This window comes from Callithrix jacchus, chromosome 9 (assembly GCF_049354715.1).
Source record: "Callithrix jacchus isolate 240 chromosome 9, calJac240_pri, whole genome shotgun sequence".
Lineage (NCBI taxonomy): Eukaryota > Metazoa > Chordata > Mammalia > Primates > Cebidae > Callithrix > Callithrix jacchus.
Genome location: NC_133510.1, coordinates 122,914,237 through 122,931,743, shown reverse-complemented (window position 1 = coordinate 122,931,743; position 17,507 = coordinate 122,914,237). Strand labels below are relative to the sequence as shown.

The following is a 17,507-nucleotide window of genomic DNA, read 5'->3' as shown; positions in this document are numbered from 1 at the left end:
TCAGGAAGATACAATCCTTGCCAAATTTCCTGATTTTTCAGGTCCTCAGCATTTGTTAGCAGAAAGTACATTTTGTTTCCATCTGGCAGTGACTCAGTGGTGGTCCCATGCTGATGACACACTGAGATATTCTTCTTCCAAACAGGTATCGTTTTGGTTGTTGCCGATTATTTGCTAACTGGCCCTGAATGGTGCTAATGAAACCTCCAGCATATAATATGGTTGCTTAGTAAACCTGAGGGAAGACAGTCTTTGGTTTGGGGAGAGGGATTCTGTGCCTATTCAGCTTCAGGTAAAATTCTTATAATTTTTTTTGTGTGTAGAAGTAAGCATAATGCAGCTCCTTGGGTTTTTCTAGTACTTTAGTATGGTTGGAAATATTGTTTAGGGAGTACCTATTCTGTGCTCACCACTAGGCATTCAAGTACATTACACTATACTCCTTCAAAACACTTCTGTCAAATGTAAGGATTATTATACTCGTTTTACAGATGTGGATGCCATTAAAGCTTTACTCCTAGACAGACATTACATCCTTTATATCCTTCACAGTGGTGGTTTGGCCTAATTTCTGCTTTCTGATAGCAAAAAGACCTTTTCTTGCCTCCCTGAACCCCACTTTACTGTTGTCCCATATCGGCTTTTAATTAAGGATGGTAAGTGTTCTTCATTAACATGTGTATACATCCGTGATATTACCCTGGTGTTTATTGAGCACCTACTATGTGCCAGGAGCTCTGCAAAGTGCTTTATGCTTATTATTGTTCCATTTATTCTTCCTAAAACCTCTGTGAGGCAGAGCCTATCACTAGTCTACAATACAGAAGAGGTCATAGAGCCCAAAGTTGGCAGTGGTAGGAGTAAAACTCAGGTTTTCCTGACTTCAAATTCTCTTTGCTTTTGCTTATTTGAAAAAGTGGTATAGCCCATAGCAAAAAATTCACATTATACATAAGGTTATACAGTGAAAATTACCTCCTTCCTACCCCACACCCAATCCCCCTCCCTTAAGTGAACCACTATTGTCAGTTTCTCATAGAACTTTCCGGAATATTCTGTACTCCTATAACACTAGCACAACCTATCCTCTTAACATCTTTATGCTGCCTCTCAAGAATTCAGTAACTTTTATTGGCAGATATTTTCCTGCATCATTGAAATGAATGGAGCAGTCCTTATACTTCATTCATTTAAGCATGGCTCTACCATGCTCATCCTTTGAATTGCCACTCAGCCATTGGTTTCTGATAAGCAGCGATCTTCTTCCCAAATGAAAACCCCTATGACTTTTTTTTTAACAAGGCCACATCTAATATATCCTTGTGGTTTTAACATTATTTTTTCATTTATTTATTTAGTGTTCTACCTTTAGAATTTCATTATCTCAATTGCTTGTGCATTTAGAGAGAGGGAGAGAGAGAGAGTGTATATGTGTGTGTGTGGTATGTGAGCACACATGTATTTGTTTTGGGCCTTTTAAAGTTCATCTTTGTGTGTTCATTTGTTTTGGGTCTTTTAAAGTTCTTATTTGGGGCTTCCTGTCATTTGAGCAGTTGTCTGGTCGTGTTTTATTTTCTAAGCTATTTCCATGAGGATAGTAGATGTACTTCTCTTGATTGGCCCTTAAATGTGTCTTTCTTTTGGACACCCACTTACTTCAGGGGCAGGAGGAAGTGAGGAAGAGGAGTTGGGTCTGTTTGGAGTATCAGTGTGGAGGGGAAGGGGAGCAAAACGGGGGGATGCTAAAGTAGTGATGGTAGAAATTCAACTTACTAGACCAGGAGCACGTGGGCACCACCTACTAAAACAAAAAAAATAATGAAGAGATGTAGTCAGTGGCTGTTATAATCTCTTATGGGATATGCAGGCAAATATTTCTATGTCTCTTGGGGACTGTTCTGTTTTTAGAGGGTAAATTATTGATGAGAAAAAATAGGCTAAAAAGAGCTAAATACTTAAGAATTAGGATTATAGGATTTTTCCCCCTCAAGTCTGAATTTAGAAATTACATCTAGAGATGTTAAAAATATGTAATATTCTACTTTATTCTAAGATAAATTGAGGACAGCTTATTCTAGAGATAATTGCAATATTAAAAAATATAACAATAAATAGAGAAATCTAGATGAAAGGAGTCTGAGGGTAGGGAAATAAAGTCAGGGTTAAAATTAAAAACAAGGAAACTCCTGTTAAGTTGCCAAAGGAAGAATGATTTGGGGCTCTTAGTCTCCCAGTGCCCAAGGCACAAAGGAGAATATGATCAGTTACAAGAGCTCCAGTCCCGTGAGAAAACAGTCCAGAATGCTTTGCTCAGAGAAGACCCAATTTTCTGAATACTGAGCCCTGAGGAATTTCACCACTGGGTGAAATGGTGAAATTCCCCTGTGACCTGGCGGGCCCCATACCTCGGATGCGTACACTGGCAGTTTCCATATGACTCTTCCTTTTGGGCCTCTGTGTAAACCAACAGCGCAATGCCCAATCCAAGTTTGGTAAATCAATTCTAAGTGAGATAAATTAATGCCTTTTTTGGGGGAAGATGGGAAACAAAGAGTGGGTTTGTTGGAGAGCCCATAAATTGGAGTGTTTAACCCTTAAATTCTTACTTGTGGGAAAACCTTTCACAACCAAGTAAACGTGGAAATGATTTGGCCAAAGATTCAAAATTATATTAAACATCTGGGACTTTATTCAGCAGCCAGCTCTCTAATCAATTCTATGAGTGTGTTGATTGCAGTTATGCTCATTTTCTGAGGGTGAAGTTTGGATAGAACTAAAGAGGGCGGTTGGCAGGAATCAAAAGAGATGAAAGCCTCAGGACAAAGAGTTAGAGGCCCAGGTGGTTCATGACTGGGAGTTTGGAAACGATTTCTGGTGTCTCACTTCAGAGAAAATAAATATAGCCAACTCTGCTCATCCGCGGTGATGGAACATTCAACTACAGCATTGGCAATTTAGGATCTAAGGCCACCCTTCTAGCACTTCAAAATTCTGACTTGTAAAGGACACACACACAGAACAGATAGCCAGACAGGGACCAAAATACCCACTTTATTCTTTGCAGGCAAGCGCTCGGTAAGTTCTGATGCAGGGCTCTGGTTAATTTGCCCATCCTACCGACACAGAAGAATGGTGGTCTTCCCTTATCAACACTGGGGCCTGACGGAAATAAGGAGGATAAGAGAGGTCGGTTGGTTGAGTGCCTGCTACGCCTGGGCCTAGGCAGTAAAAGAGTAACTTTTAAGCTTGACCCTTACTTTCAAGACATAGTAATTCTATCTTTTAGTAAAACATGGCCAAATAAATGTCTGCTTTGCATGAGTCAGATTATCTCCTTTATTGGAGGAGTGAGTAGAAGGATGAGACTAGCCAGGCATGGTGGCTCATGCCTATAATCTCAGTACTTTGGAAGGCTGAGGTGAGCAGATCACCTGAGGCTAGGAGTTCAAAACCAGCCTGGCAAACATGGAGATACCTGTCTCTACCAAAAATAAAAAAATCAGCTGGGCATGGTTGCTCGTGCCTGTAATTCCAGCTACTTGGGAGGCTGAGGCAGGAGAATTGCTTGAACCCAGGAGGCAGAGGTTGAGGTGAGCCGGGATTGCGCCATTGCACTCCAGCCTGGGTAACAAGAGTGAAACTCTGTCTCAAACAATAACAACAACAACAACAACAACAACAAAAACAAAACCCACCAACAACAAACAGAAGGCTGAGAATAGATGGTGTGTGTTTCTTCAACATTATTAATACCTTATGGAGTGAAGGAACCTGTGGATAAGCTCCTTAGACCTGAGAAGGATTGGAGACAAAATATCTTCCTTCCCAATAGTTGGAAACAAGTTTGTTGAGGAATAGTAGACATATAATATGTCACATGTATATTAAGTTTGACATGCCCCTGTGAGACCATCACTAGGCTCAAGATAATGAACATATTTGTTCATCACCCCAAAGAGTTTCCTTCTGTCCCTTCTGCTCCTCCCCATCCCTTCCCTTGTCCCCAGGCAGTGACTGATGTCTTCTACTTAATGTAGTTTGTATTTTCTAAACTTTAGAAAATAAAGTTATATGCTTCAATATACATTGAAGCATACAACCTGTACTTATTTTGTCTGTCTTCTTCCACTCAACATTATTCTGAGATCCATCCACACTGTAGGAGGTATCACAGTTCATTTCTTTTGATTGCTGAGTAGTATTCCATTGAGTGGATATACCACAATTTGTTTATCTAGTCATCCACTGATGAACAGTATGGGTTGTTTACAGTTTTTGGCTATTTGAAATAAAGTTGCATTTATCATTCCTGTACAAGTCTCTGGACATGTGCATTCATTCCTCTTGGGTAAGTATCTAGGGGTGAAATGGCTATCATGGGGTAGGCATATGTTCAACTTTTCAAGAAACTACCAAACTTTTCCCAAGTGGTCATCTCATTTTATATTCCCATCAACAGTGGTAGATGTAAGAGATCCTCCTCCACCTCCTTGCCAACACTCCAACAGTTGGATTTAAAGTCACTCATATTTTGCAGTATAGTCAGCTGTGGAGATAAGCTTAAGTTTTTTCAAATTAGATTAGAAAATTTGGAATATTCATATATATATACGTACATATATACATACATGTATATATATGTATTTATATATATACATGTATATATATGTATATACATACATATATATGTATGTGTGTATATACATACATATATATGTATGTGTGTGTATATATATATATATATATATATACTTTTTTATTTGTGCCACTGACTTGATGAAGAAGCTGGGTCACTGTCCTTTAGAATACCATCCACCTTCTGGATATGTCTCTTACCTTCCTCAATAGGGGTGGTGGTGGTTTTGTGTTTTTTCTTCCAGGCCCTGTAAACCAGAAAGCAGCTCCATAGGCTAAAATAGATTCTGACTTGGCTTTTCTTGGGCAAGAATATTTAATAGAGGGGCTTCCATTGGCCTAAGAGGGAACAATTTTTTTTTTTTAGATGAAGTCTTGCTCTGTCATTTAGGCTAGAGTCCAGTGGCATGGTCTTGGCCCAATGCAACCTTTGCCTCCCAGTTCAAGTGATTCTCTTGCCTCAGCCTCCTGAGTAGCTGGGATTATAGGCCTGTACCACCATACCAGGCTAATTTTTTATATTTTTAGTAGAGATGAGGTTTCACCACATTGGCCAGGCTAGTCTCGAACTCCTGACCTAAAACGATCCGTTCACCTCGGGCCTCCCAAAGTGTTGGGATTATAGGCGTGAGCCACCACAACTGGCAGGGAACAACAGTTGAGCATCAGAAAGATGACAGTGACTTGGAGCATATCAAATATATAAAAATTCATGAATCTATGATCATACTGAAAAAGACATCTCATTGGTCTCTCTTGAAGGTTGCCGAGGCCCCAGCTCATTACCGAATGTTGCTAACTACAGGGAAAGCACCAAGCATTTATCTTGCTTTCCTTTTGAGTTGTATGCGAGGGTATCCAAGTAGTGGATGTGCTAATAAAGGTAGAAGGAATGATGCAATTAGAAAAACCACCGTTTTGCAGTCTTAATGGAATGATGTTTGCTCTAGACAGCGAACATTAATGGCTGCTGAAGCCATTAAGTGATTGGAAGGAACTTTATGGCAGAGGGATCAGGCTGATATCACAAGAAGGAAGACAGACAGATGTTGTGTGCCCTCTAATGTCATGCAGTAGTAAGTAGTAAGCACATCCTGGGCAGTATCCTTGCCAAAAGAATTTCACATGAATGTCTGGAAGGCCTTGGATTTAACTGCCAATTTAACAGAAAACACAGGGGACAGAGAAATGTGTTAAATGATGCCACAAGGTTATAACCAACCAAGTCCAGAATGTGGGAAGTTCTATGAGGATGCACGATTCAGTTTCTTAAACCAATAAATGACATTAGAGAGAGAGAGAGAGACAGACAGACAGACACAGAGAGATAGAGACAGTGTTACAGGTTAAAAGAGACATATGAACCAAATCATTGTGTGGACGTTGGCTGGATCCTGAGTCAAACCAATTATAAAGAGACATTTTTGAGATAGTTGGAAAAAATCAAACACAGGCATGGTATTAGATAATATTAAGAAGTTACTGTAAATTTTGTTACGTGTGATGAGAGTTTTAAAAAAGTGTTTATATTTTTAAAAAGTCATTATATATATAAAAAGTCTTTATATGTTAAAGCAGTGGATCTCAACTGAGAATGATTTTGCCCCCCCCCCAGGGGACATTTGGCAGTCTCTGGAGACTTTTTTTTCTGAAATGAAATCTTGCTCTGTCGCCCAGGCTGGAGTGCAGTGGCACAATCTCGGCTAACTGACTGCAACCTCTACCTCCGGGTTCGAGCTATTCTCTGGAGACAGTTTTGATTGTTATGACTTGGGGGTGCTATTAGCATCTAGTGGATAGGGAGAGGCCAGGGATGCTGTTAGACACCCTGTAAATACAGAGGACAGCCCCCCACAACACAGAATTTTCCAAGCCTAAATGCCAGTAGTGCCACAGATGAGAAATCCTGTGTCAGAAGTACTTATTGCAGTAATTACGGGTGAAGTGATAAGATGTCTGATTTTAATAATGAACAAACAAGCAAACAAGGCAGAGATGGGGGTAGATGAAATGAGAGTGGGAGTGGCTAGTTGTCGGGGCTGATGATGGGCACATGAGAGTTCATTCTATATTACTACTTTGGTGCATGTGAAAATTTTCATAATTAAAATTTAAGAATAAATTTTACAGTGAAAACACTGTTAGAGAAAAGTTTTGGGAGGCCGAGGCAAGAGGATCACTTGAGGCTGGGAGTTCAAGACTAGCCTGGGCAACATAGCAAGACCCCTGTCTCTACAAAATAATAATAATAATAATAATAATAATAATAATAATAAAACTAGCTGGGTGTGGTGGCATACACCTGTAATCCCAGCTACTTGGGAGACTGAGGTGGGAAGATTGCTTGAGCCCAGGAGTTTAAGGTTATAGTGAGCTATGATTGTGCCCCTGCACTCCCGCCCAGGCATCCTGTCTAAAGTTGGAGAGAAGGATACTAAAGAGATGGGGAAGGTAGCAAAGAATGAATCTAGTCTGATGTGTTCTTGGGTGTAGGTAATTCATCAGGAAGGTACTGAAAGGGAAGGTTCCTTGGGCCTATGGCCAGCAGGTGCTGATGAACTAGCTCCTTTACTATGATTTAAATGTGTCCTGGTTGGATTGGGCATGGTGGCTCATGTCTGTAATTCCAACACTTTGGGAGGTTGAGGCAGGCAGATCACTTGAGGTCAGGAGTTAGAGACCAGCCTGGCCAACATGGTAAAACCCTGTCTCTACTAAAAATACAAAATAGTTAGCTGGGCATGGTGGCGCACGCCTGTAATCCCAGCTGCTCAGGAGGCTGAGGCATGAGAATTGCTTGAACCCAGGAGGTGGAGGTTGTGGTGAGCCAAGATGGTGCTATTGCATTCCAGCCTGGGCAAAACAGTGAGACCCAGTCTCAAAAAAAAAAAGTGTCCTGGGGGATATCCACTGGGGTGAAAAACTGGGTATATCCAAGTTCAGCTTTGCAAAGAAATGCACTCATGACTAGTTGCAATTTGAAACGTTCCTCTTCTGAATATTTCTAGCCTATGTAGGTGTTTCACAGATTGCTGAGTACCTAGACTGAGAGGGAGAGAAAAAACAAAGTAAAGCTAAAATGTTAAGAAGTCTGGTTAAAGTGCACTCCAGAAGCGTGGAAAAGCATCTCTAAAAGTATCAATCTGTGGGGAAACATAAGTTGATTACCAAAAACTTAATACTGCGCAGCCTCATAGGAACATGGCTCTTGGGTATGGTGAGAGCCAGCCAGAGCTCACAACTCCATTGAAACCCACCACCAGAGAGGTTACCTGCTTAGCTATTGGCAGCCGACCTTGGCATGGCTTACACTGATTGATGGAAGACTACTTTAGGAATGCTGCCTTCCTTATTCATTGACTTTGAAGATAGCATTGTAAAAATTGATCAACAGCCCAAATCAATGTTACCCTGAAGTATTTTTTATGACTTTTTGGGGAGGCAAAGTGATGGGTTAGTTTTTGATTTATTTGAGTCTCTTGGAAACTTGGATCTACTTTGTCTTCTTTTTGAACTACTGTTTTTGTTTTTTTGAGACAGAGTCTTGCTCTGTTACCCAGGCTAGAATGCAGTGACGCAGCACAGCTGACTGTAGCCTTGACTTTCCAGGCTCAGACGACTCTCCTATCTTAGTCTCCTGGGTAGCTGGGACTATGGGTGTGCATCACCATATCTGGCTAATTTTTTTGTAGAGACGGGGTTTTGCCATGTTGACCAGGCTGGTCTTGAACTCCCAGACTCAAGTGATCTACCTGCTTTGGCCTCCTAAAGTGCTGGGATTATAGGTGTTAGCTACCAGGCCCAGCCTTGAACTTCTTATATACAAAGTATTGTGTGGGAAAGTCATGCCTGACCACTTCCTAGTGGGAGGGGAGGAACTAGGGGGCTTGCCTGAGGCTTTAGGCAATATAATCTGTTCTCATGGGATCAATTACTTATGTGTATTTAGTAGCCAGCTCTATTTGCTGATCCCCTAATCTGTTCTCTTGGTTCATTCCCACAAGACCTCTGATATGGGATATCGTCCTATTCTCATTGCAGCCTTTTCTCTCAGAGTTGTTCCCATAATAAGAGTTCCCATCAAAATCTCTGCTCTTACATCAGTTGTCAGATTTTGCCACTCTTTTTTTTTTTTTTTTGAGACGGAGTTTTGCTCTTGTTACCCAGGCTGGAGTGCAATGGCGCGATCTCAGCTCACCACAGCTTCCTCCTCCTGGGTTCAGGTAGTTCTCCTGCCTCAGCCTCCTGAGTAGCTGGGATTACAGGCAAGCGCCACCATGCCCAGCTAATTTTTTGTATTTTTAGTTGAGACAGGGTTTCACCATGTTGACCAGGATAGTGTTGATCTCTTGACCTTGTGATCCACCCGCCTCGGCCTCCCAAAGTGCTGGGATTCCAGGTGTGAGCCACCGTGCTTGGCCTTGCCACTCTTTTTTTTTAAGCTGTTGCATTTTTTTTTTTTTTTTTTTTTTTTTGAGATGGAATCTTGCTCTGTTGCCCAGGCTGGAGACAGTGGCACCATCTTGGCTCACTGCAACCTTTGCCTCTCGGGTTCAAGGTATTCTCCTGCCCCAGCCTTCCAAGTAGCTGGGATTACAGCTGCATGCCACTACTACAGGCTAATTTTTGTATTTTTTTTTTTTTAGTAGAGATGGGGTTTCACTATGTTGGCCAGGCTGGTCACGAACTCCAGACCTTACATGATCAGCCTGTCTCTGCCACCCAAAGTGCTGGGATTACAGGGGTGAGCCACCATGCCCAGCCAGATTCTGCTACTTCTTTCTATAACCTGAATGTGGAAAAACTCAAACTGTCTTTCTTCCACTTGCACACCACAACTGTCAACACCACAGAAGACTTCTGTGACCAAATGTGTGGGGGCTTTCTCCCCACGACCAAGCAAGCAGTCAGTTCTACAGTGGACACCACTCGGGGTCCTCCAGTTCAGTTCTGGCACAATCCCAAAGGTGGAGGGCTCAGTCCCATAAGAATGTCCCTTCTTTAGGCATCACTTGCAAGTCCAGGCCTCTGTAACTTCTCACTGACTGGCTTCAAATTGGGGTTCTTGCATCCCCCTCTTTGAGTTCAATTGATTGGCTAGAGCTGCTCACAGAACTTTGTAAAACACATGTACTGATTTATTCTAAAGGACATTGTAAAGGATAAAGATGAAGAGATATATAGGGTGAGATATGGGGGAAGGGCTGCGAGCTTCCACGGCCTCCTGGTCACCCTTCCAGGAACCTCCACGTGTTCAGCTATCCAGAAGCTCTCTGAACCTTGTCCTCTTGGGCCTTTCATGGAGACACCATTGGATAGGCATGATCAACAGCCATATAGAAATGGGATTGCACAAAAAGGCTATGATCTAATCCTAATAGACTGAGTGGGAATCCCAGCAAGGCTTGTCTGTTCAGATTCTTCCTGGACTCTGAGTGTAGCGTTCATTCCTCCAGATTATGGGGCAAGACTCCTTCTGAAATGGGGTCTTCTGACCTACAATCAGAAAAGGTAGAGGAAATTTCTTTTCTTTTTCTTCTTCTTTTTTTTTTTTTAAAGACAGAGTCTTGCTCTGTGGCCAGGTGCCAGGCTAGGGTGCAGTGGCCTGCTCTTGGCATTGCAACTTCTGCCTCCTGGTTTCAAGCAATTCTCCTGCCTTAGCCTCCCAAGTAGCTGGGACCACAGGTGTGCGCCACCAGGCCCAGCTAATTTTTGTATTTTAGTAGAGATGAGGTTTCACTGTGTTGGTCAGGATGGTCTCGATCTCTTGACCTCGTGATCCGCCCGCCTTGGCCTCCCAAAGTGCTGGGATTACAGGTGTGAGCCACCGCATCCCGCCAAGGTAGAGGAAATTTATGGCCAGCTCCAAGACAGAAACGTTGGGGAGGATGAGAGTCCTGCCTTGGACAGATGAAAGGAGGGCAGGAGGCACCCCTAAATAACAAAAGATTGTAACAAGGAATATGGGAGTCGTGAGCCAGGAACCATGGATGAAAACCTATATATATCTATTTCATAATATTACAAGCCTGTCTCCTGTTAATCCTGTCCTCTCTGTTTCTGTTATCATTTCCTTAGTGTAGAATTTGTCATGTTGACTATTGTAGACTTGTCTGTTAGAGGTTTCTAGCACCAGCCTCTTCCACCCATCACTATTGAGATGACTGTGTGCGTCTCAGTACTGACACTAACCCAGCACTCTAAAACTCTGGTTTTACATCTGTCAATCCACCAAGACTTCACTTTCATTTTCTTTCCCACCTCATTATTCACTATGCTCTTGGGCTACTGCTCTGGCTTCTGGGGCTTTTCTAAAGTAGTACTTTTCCCCACTCCAGCCCATGAAGATACCTTTTAACCAGCTCTTGAGATTAAATCCCTTTCGTGACACTTTCCTGCAGGAACTCGCAAAATGTGCCGCATTCCCCATCGACAAAACTTGCCATCAGTCAGTTTATATATTCTCTGCTTTTCACACCCATCTCTTGACCTCTAAATAGCACAAATATTCTCCTCTTCACTTATTTCGCAGTTCGATCTTCATAATATTGATAAGTATGATCACATTAGTGCTCCTGATTTTAAGCAAATGGAAGATAGCCAATTTTTTGGTAATCCTCCTTTACATTTTAACGTAGTGTCTAATTAGGCAATTAACATATTTTAAAGGGGTGAGGGACCTCAGGGTAGAGAGATGAAGTTGAAAGTGTTTTGATTGACTATTAGCGCATGCCCACGGTATTCTAGGCATAGTCCTGATTCATTATATTATCACACAATAATTATTTATGTGCCTTCATCCTTTATGACACAGTGCTGGCTCTTATTCATCTCCCACTTCTGTAATCCATAGTGATGACTAAAAGTCTTAGGAGTTTTACTAGGCTTAGGTTTTTTTTTTTAAATATACCAGTTCTTCATGAATAAATTGGGTACTCTGAAGCATATCATTTCCTGGGTTTCTTGAAGTGGCATGTTGTGTGGAATGGCACATTAGGTCTAAGTAATTATCTCCCAGGTAAGGTTCTTGTTATTCATTAATTCCCTTAAAAATCGATATTAAACATTGAATAAGGACAGCCAGGTATTGTTCGAGGTGTTGGTAGGCTATGTTGAAAAATCAAATGTGGGAATGACGTAACTGGAGCTGAAAGGAGCACATTAGAAGGAGTCCTAAGAGGACAAATCCATTTGGTTTTCCTTTCCTTTTTTTTTTCGAATATTTTTGAAGATGATAATTTTTTTCCCCAAAAGCTTTTAATGAATGTTAGGATTAAAAAAGAGAGAGAGAATTTACAGAAGAGAAATTAACTACAGCTCCTAAAATAGCTCTTTGTTTCTGCTATCTATCTTATAACTGGAAAAAAAAAAAACGCAAAACCTCAAGAAGTTACTTGTATAGCCTCTGCCACTAAGGAGACTGTGTTCTGTTGTTACCTCAAACAGGCTGATTTATTAAAAAAAAATTCAAATATATGTGGAAAGTTTTTTTCCTATTTTTTTTTAGTGACTTTTACCAGTGAACAATAGATCTTACTATATGATTTCTTATTTGTTATTAGTGAATGTGGTGGATATGTGGCAGCAGAGGGAGCTCATGATTTCATAATACTGTATCAGAAATGATTAGTGTAGGTACTTATTAACATATTTTTCAGACAGAACAATGTTGACTTTTAAAACCTCTTCATTTAATTCAAGCAAATACTCTGTTTGTGATCTGTGTTATGTTAGGTGCTCTCTTTACAAGATCCATGTTCTTGCCATTTAATTATATATTTGCTTAGCAAATATTTACTGTGCACCTACTACGTACCTGGCACTGTGCTGTGTTTTGGGGTGCCATGTGTACTTCCATCAACATAGACTCAAGATCGATATGATTTCAGTAAACTAAAAATACCTGTATTGAAGCAAAAAAAATCACATTTTATAAAGATCGAAAAAGAGACATTTTATATAAGGTACAAGAAACAGAAGAATTATATCCCTAAGATATATGTGATCACATACTTGTTAGTTTTTGAACTTGACCAGATTTTATACAGTCCTTGAAAAGTGCAGCATCCAGATTTTAAAGTAGTTCTCTAATCTCTCTTTCTGTGCCCCATTAGCTGTATATTGGATCTTTTCATTCTGTCTTTGTCTTCTGACCTCTCATGATTTCCATCTCTTTGTCACTGTGTGTCGCATTGTATACAGATACTTCTTGAACTGTGGTATGCCTGTGAATCACCTGGGGATCTTGTTAGAATGTAGGTTCTGATTCTGTGGATATAGGGTAGAGCCTGAGATTCTTAAAGAATTAAATTCTAACCAGCTCCTGAGTGATGGTCATAATGCCAGTGTACAGACCATAGCTTAAGTATCAAGGTTCTATGTGATTCCCTCAAATCTGACTGCTAGTTCACTAAGTTTCTCTTCAGCGCTATCTAGCCTGCTATTTAACACATACAGTGAATTTTTAACCTTAAATTCAAGAACAAAAGTTTTTATTTCTGGAAGTTCAGTTTGCTTTCTTTCAAATGCTCCTGGTTCTTTTTCAGTGTCATGTTCTTTTATTAGAAGTTCGAAAAAAAAAAACAAAAAGAAGTTCTAATTTACTTTGATAATAAAAATTTATTTTATGGCTCATTTTAGATGGTTCTTTTATCTGCAGCTTTTGGAGGACCAGTTCTCCCATTTCTTGTATCTGCTATTGCTCCCATAATGTGTAGTGGTTGGGTTTTACTTTTTAATTGTGAAATTTATTGCTGGTAGGGATTGGAAGGGGAGGGTGTTGGGGTAGGGGGGAAGAGAAAATCCTGTGTGCCCTGGGTTGCAAAAATGCCTCTACAAGTTGTTCTCCACTTGTATCTGCCAGTGCTCCAAGGGCTTCGTGATTCTGGACCAGTATTCATGTTAAATTATTGAATTGTAGCAGTATACTGTAAATGTGGACACTCTTCCTAAGTTTACTGTTTCTTCCTATCTGCTTTATTTCTTTCCCACTGAAGGGCCCTGGACAAGGGTGAACATCCTCATCATTTTCTGGAGGGCAGAATATTTCCAGTTCCCCCACTTCTTTTTGGCTTCAGGCTGTGGCTTTTTCCTCTGCCTGAATGGGGCCCTAAGAAGCCCTTGTTTTCAAACTTTCCTGTTATACTTGACTGACGAGCTGTCTAGAGGTTTACATCCCTAGCTTTTAATCTTTGCTGTGAATATCTCACCTGTTACGAGCTAGTATATTTCACATTGACTTCTCTTTCCTTTTTTTATTTTTTTGAGATATCGTTTCACTCTCGTTCCCCAGGTTGGAGTGCAATCACGTGATCTTGGCTCATTGCAACCTCTGCCTCCTGGGTTCAAGCAATTCTACTGCCTCAGCCTCTCAAGTAGCTGGGATTACAGGCATGCACCACTATGCCCTGCTAATTTTTTTGTATTTTTAGTAGAAATGGGATTTCACCAGGCTGGTCTTGAACTCCTGATCTCAGGTGATCCAACCGCCTCAGCCTCCCAAGGTGTTTGGATTACAGGTGTGAGCCACCGGGCCTGGCCTACTTCTTCCTTTTAGCTTGAAGAATATCTGCCCCTTTTTCTAATCTCAACCACATTAAGCTAGCCTGAACATGGCAAGAGTTTTATAGATGAATCTTATTTTATAGATGGGATTTCAAAATTGTAATTATTTCACTGCAGGTGGCTTTTACCCTCTATTAATTATATTTCTCACTCAGAAATGGAACTCTATTTTGGTTTCCTAAAGAGAAATGAGTGTATAGTGGAAAGGAATTAAAGTTCTGCTAGGAATTAAATGATACGATTAATACAAACATCCACATGGATATGTCTGTGCCCTGCAGAGGAAAGAATATTTAATACAGATTTTGCCGTATCTCGCTAGCCTTCAAGAACTGCAAGTTCTGTCCTAAACACGTAACTCTTGTGAGCAGTAACAATAGTATCAGGTCATCTCTTTTTTTTTTTTTTGAGATGGAGACTTGCTCTGTCTCCCAGGCTTGAGTGCAGTGGTGCAATCTTGGCTCACTGCAACCTCCGCCTCCGGAGTTCAAGCAATTTTCCTGCCTTAGCCTCCCAAGTAGCTGGGATTATAGGCGTGTGCTACCACACCTGGCTAAATTTTTGTATTTTTTAAAGTAGATATGGGGTTTCACCATATTGGTTAGGCTGGTCTTGAACTCCTGACCTCTGGTGATCCACCTGCCTTGGACTCCCAAAGTGCTGGGATTACAAGCATGAGCCACAGCGCCCTGCCGCAGGTCATCTTTATGGAGTGATTACTGTATGCTAAGAACTGTGCTAAACACTTCATGTGGATTATTTTATTTAAACCTCCTAATAGTCCATTGAAATAGATATTGCTGTGTTGAAACTGAGGTTCAGAGAGGTTAAGTGACTTTCCCAGTGTCACAGAGCTAGTAAGTGGTGGAGCTGGGATTTGAACTCAGATTCCAGAACAATTGCCATTAGCAATTGCCATTAACAAATTGCTATTTGCTTCCATGTTAGTATCATTTGCAAATGTCTCTCCATACATTTCCTCAATCTTTATCTGAGTTTCCTTATTTCAGGATGGAAAATCACGTTTTGATCCTTATGAAATACAATTTCTATTAAAAACTTTTATTTTTTTGCTATTAAAAATGTACTGGGTAATTGAAATCAGATTGGATTTGAGCCTGTGTTGATGGAAGTACACATGGGATGTGGGCTGAAGCGTTCAATCTAATTTTTCTTTCCATCACCTAATTTTCAAAGTATTAAGTAGATTCTGACACTAACAGGGAAGATTTAAATTCTCTTGAGAGGCTGGAGGTGTTAAATAATTTTCTGGTAGTGTACATTTTACATTTTAAATCTTCCTCCCTCTCCCACCTCAACTCCATGTACCTGAAGCTCTGAGATGTTCTTTCGTACTTCTCAGGAACAGCCAGACCTCTGGCTCCATCTCCTCTCCCCTCCACATCCCTTCCCTGCTCCAATTACTTCCCAGTGCCACTTCGGATGTTGTTGTCATCGGGGAACTTTGGAAACAGCCAGATTTTTTAGAGTCTGTAAGCAGAAAACAGACTGTTTGCTGCTCATATCTGGCACCCAGCTTTGTCCAGAGAACGAGGAGTTAAAAAGAAGCCTGGGCTGTGAAGGGCTGTGACAACTGTCCTAGGGGGAGCTCTAGCGAGCCCTGGCGGGCAGTGACTCATGCTGCTCTGTCACTGGGATCAGCACTGGCCCCTGGCACGCAGGCGGCAGCCAGGTGGGGTTACAGCCAGAGCACGCACGCACGGAGCTGGAGCCGGAGCCGGAGCCGGAGCCGGAGCCGGGAGCCGGGAGCATGCAGCCTGCACTGCGGGGGATGTGATGCTCGCCTCTCCAACTCGCCTGGCCGGCCAGCCACGGACGCCTCAGCCCGCAACCATGGTAACGCTTCTGGCTGGGGACACCCCCGGGAGCCCACCACGCTGGGCAGCCTCCTGGTGACTGATGGACGAGTGTCCACCTCCCTGACCGAGAGCGCTTTGTAGGTCGGCAGGAAGTGGAAAGGATGTAACACGCCCCAAGCCGGGAGTGAAGCCCTAAGGAGGTAGGAACCGCATATGTCCGTCCATCGTGCATTCCCACCGTCGGCGCACAGGGGTGCTGTAGATCACCCGTAGGAACTTTATTTGGCTGGTGCTTCATTATGCTGATTAAACTGCAGTGGATTTGATGGGCATGATTGTGCTGGGGAAGAGGCATAATGAACTTAACAAAAAAAAAAAAGTGGTTAATAAGATCTCGTATTCGACTTGTCCAGGTATGAGTGAAGTAGACTGCAGTGGTATCCTAACAGGAGTTCCAGAACCTCACACATCCCTTTTCCTGGTCCTTCCTCTCATATCAGTTAATCCACGAAATGTCGAAGTTCTATCTTATTTCAGCGATGAGTGTTAATCATTAATAATTTAGACCTGTCTGGAGGAGGGAATCCATAGGTTTAGGTCATCTAGCATCCTGGCACTAGCTAGCGGCTGCTCTGTAGGAGCCTTCTGGAAACAGCAGGAAGGAGCGGCTTCCCCACGAGTTCCCCAAGTGCTTTCGTTGGCCCAAGTGACCTGTTTGAGTTTGCTCTTCAGTTTGCCCCAGGCGGGAAGGCAGCCTGTCTGTGGGTTGGTGGCCATGTTGGCAGAGAAGGGGTTAATCTCTTGTTGCTGTAGGAGCCGAGGTTGAGAGCTAGATTGAAAGCAGGCGCTGCAGTGCCATCGCCAGCGCTGAAGGAGTAAGACGATCTTCTCCGCAACAGTGTTGAATCAGGCTGAAATTTTTTTCCTCCCCTCCTCCTTTCTTGTTTTTCTTTAACCAGCTCCTCCCCCCTTCGTTCCCACCCTCAAGTCTGACGATGACACCTCCAATTTTGATGAACCAGAGAAGAATTCGTGGGTTTCATCCTCTCCGTGCCAGCTGAGCCCCTCAGGTTTCTCGGGTGAAGAACTGCCGTTTGTGGGGTTTTCCTACAGCAAGGCACTGGGGATTCTTGGTAGATCTGAGTAAGTGAAAATTTGACTTTCTAAGGGACCTGCATTGATGCAAGGCTTTTGGAGCCAAAGGTGGTGGTGGTGGGGTGGTGGGGGTAGGTGGGGGGAGTGCAGCCGAGGGAAGCAGCTAGTCGCCTGCATTGGGAAAGCAGTCTACCTGTTAGGGCTTTGCGGGGTTAGCCTGTTCATATTCTCATTTTGCAGTGTGTAAGGTACCTGTTCCTGTCTGTGGTATCATAATTGTCAATTGGGTACTTTGGGTTAGTTTTTCAATCTTTGGTCTTCTTTAGAGGGGAGATAGTGGGAGATTTCTAGGAGTGCAGATCCCTGGTCAAAGGAGAAATGTGCAGGAGTTAA

General features: G+C 42.2%; 1 protein-coding gene across 24 annotated transcripts in view; it reads left to right on the top strand.

Moving 5' to 3' along the window:
• CIT (citron rho-interacting serine/threonine kinase) overlaps positions 1-17,507 on the top strand; it is a 190,073-nt gene that overhangs the window by 55,808 nt on the left and 116,758 nt on the right. For 21 of the 24 annotated variants that reach the window (XM_035257803.3, XM_035257795.3, XM_054238964.2 and 18 more), the window contains exon 10: positions 16,979-17,162. In XM_035257803.3, coding sequence (XP_035113694.1) covers positions 16,979-17,162 — 184 coding nt within the window. Of the gene's footprint in view, positions 1-15,847; positions 16,220-16,978; positions 17,163-17,507 lie in introns of those variants that run through there. The other 3 variants (XM_078337419.1, XM_078337420.1, XM_078337418.1) reach the window with 3 other exon arrangements.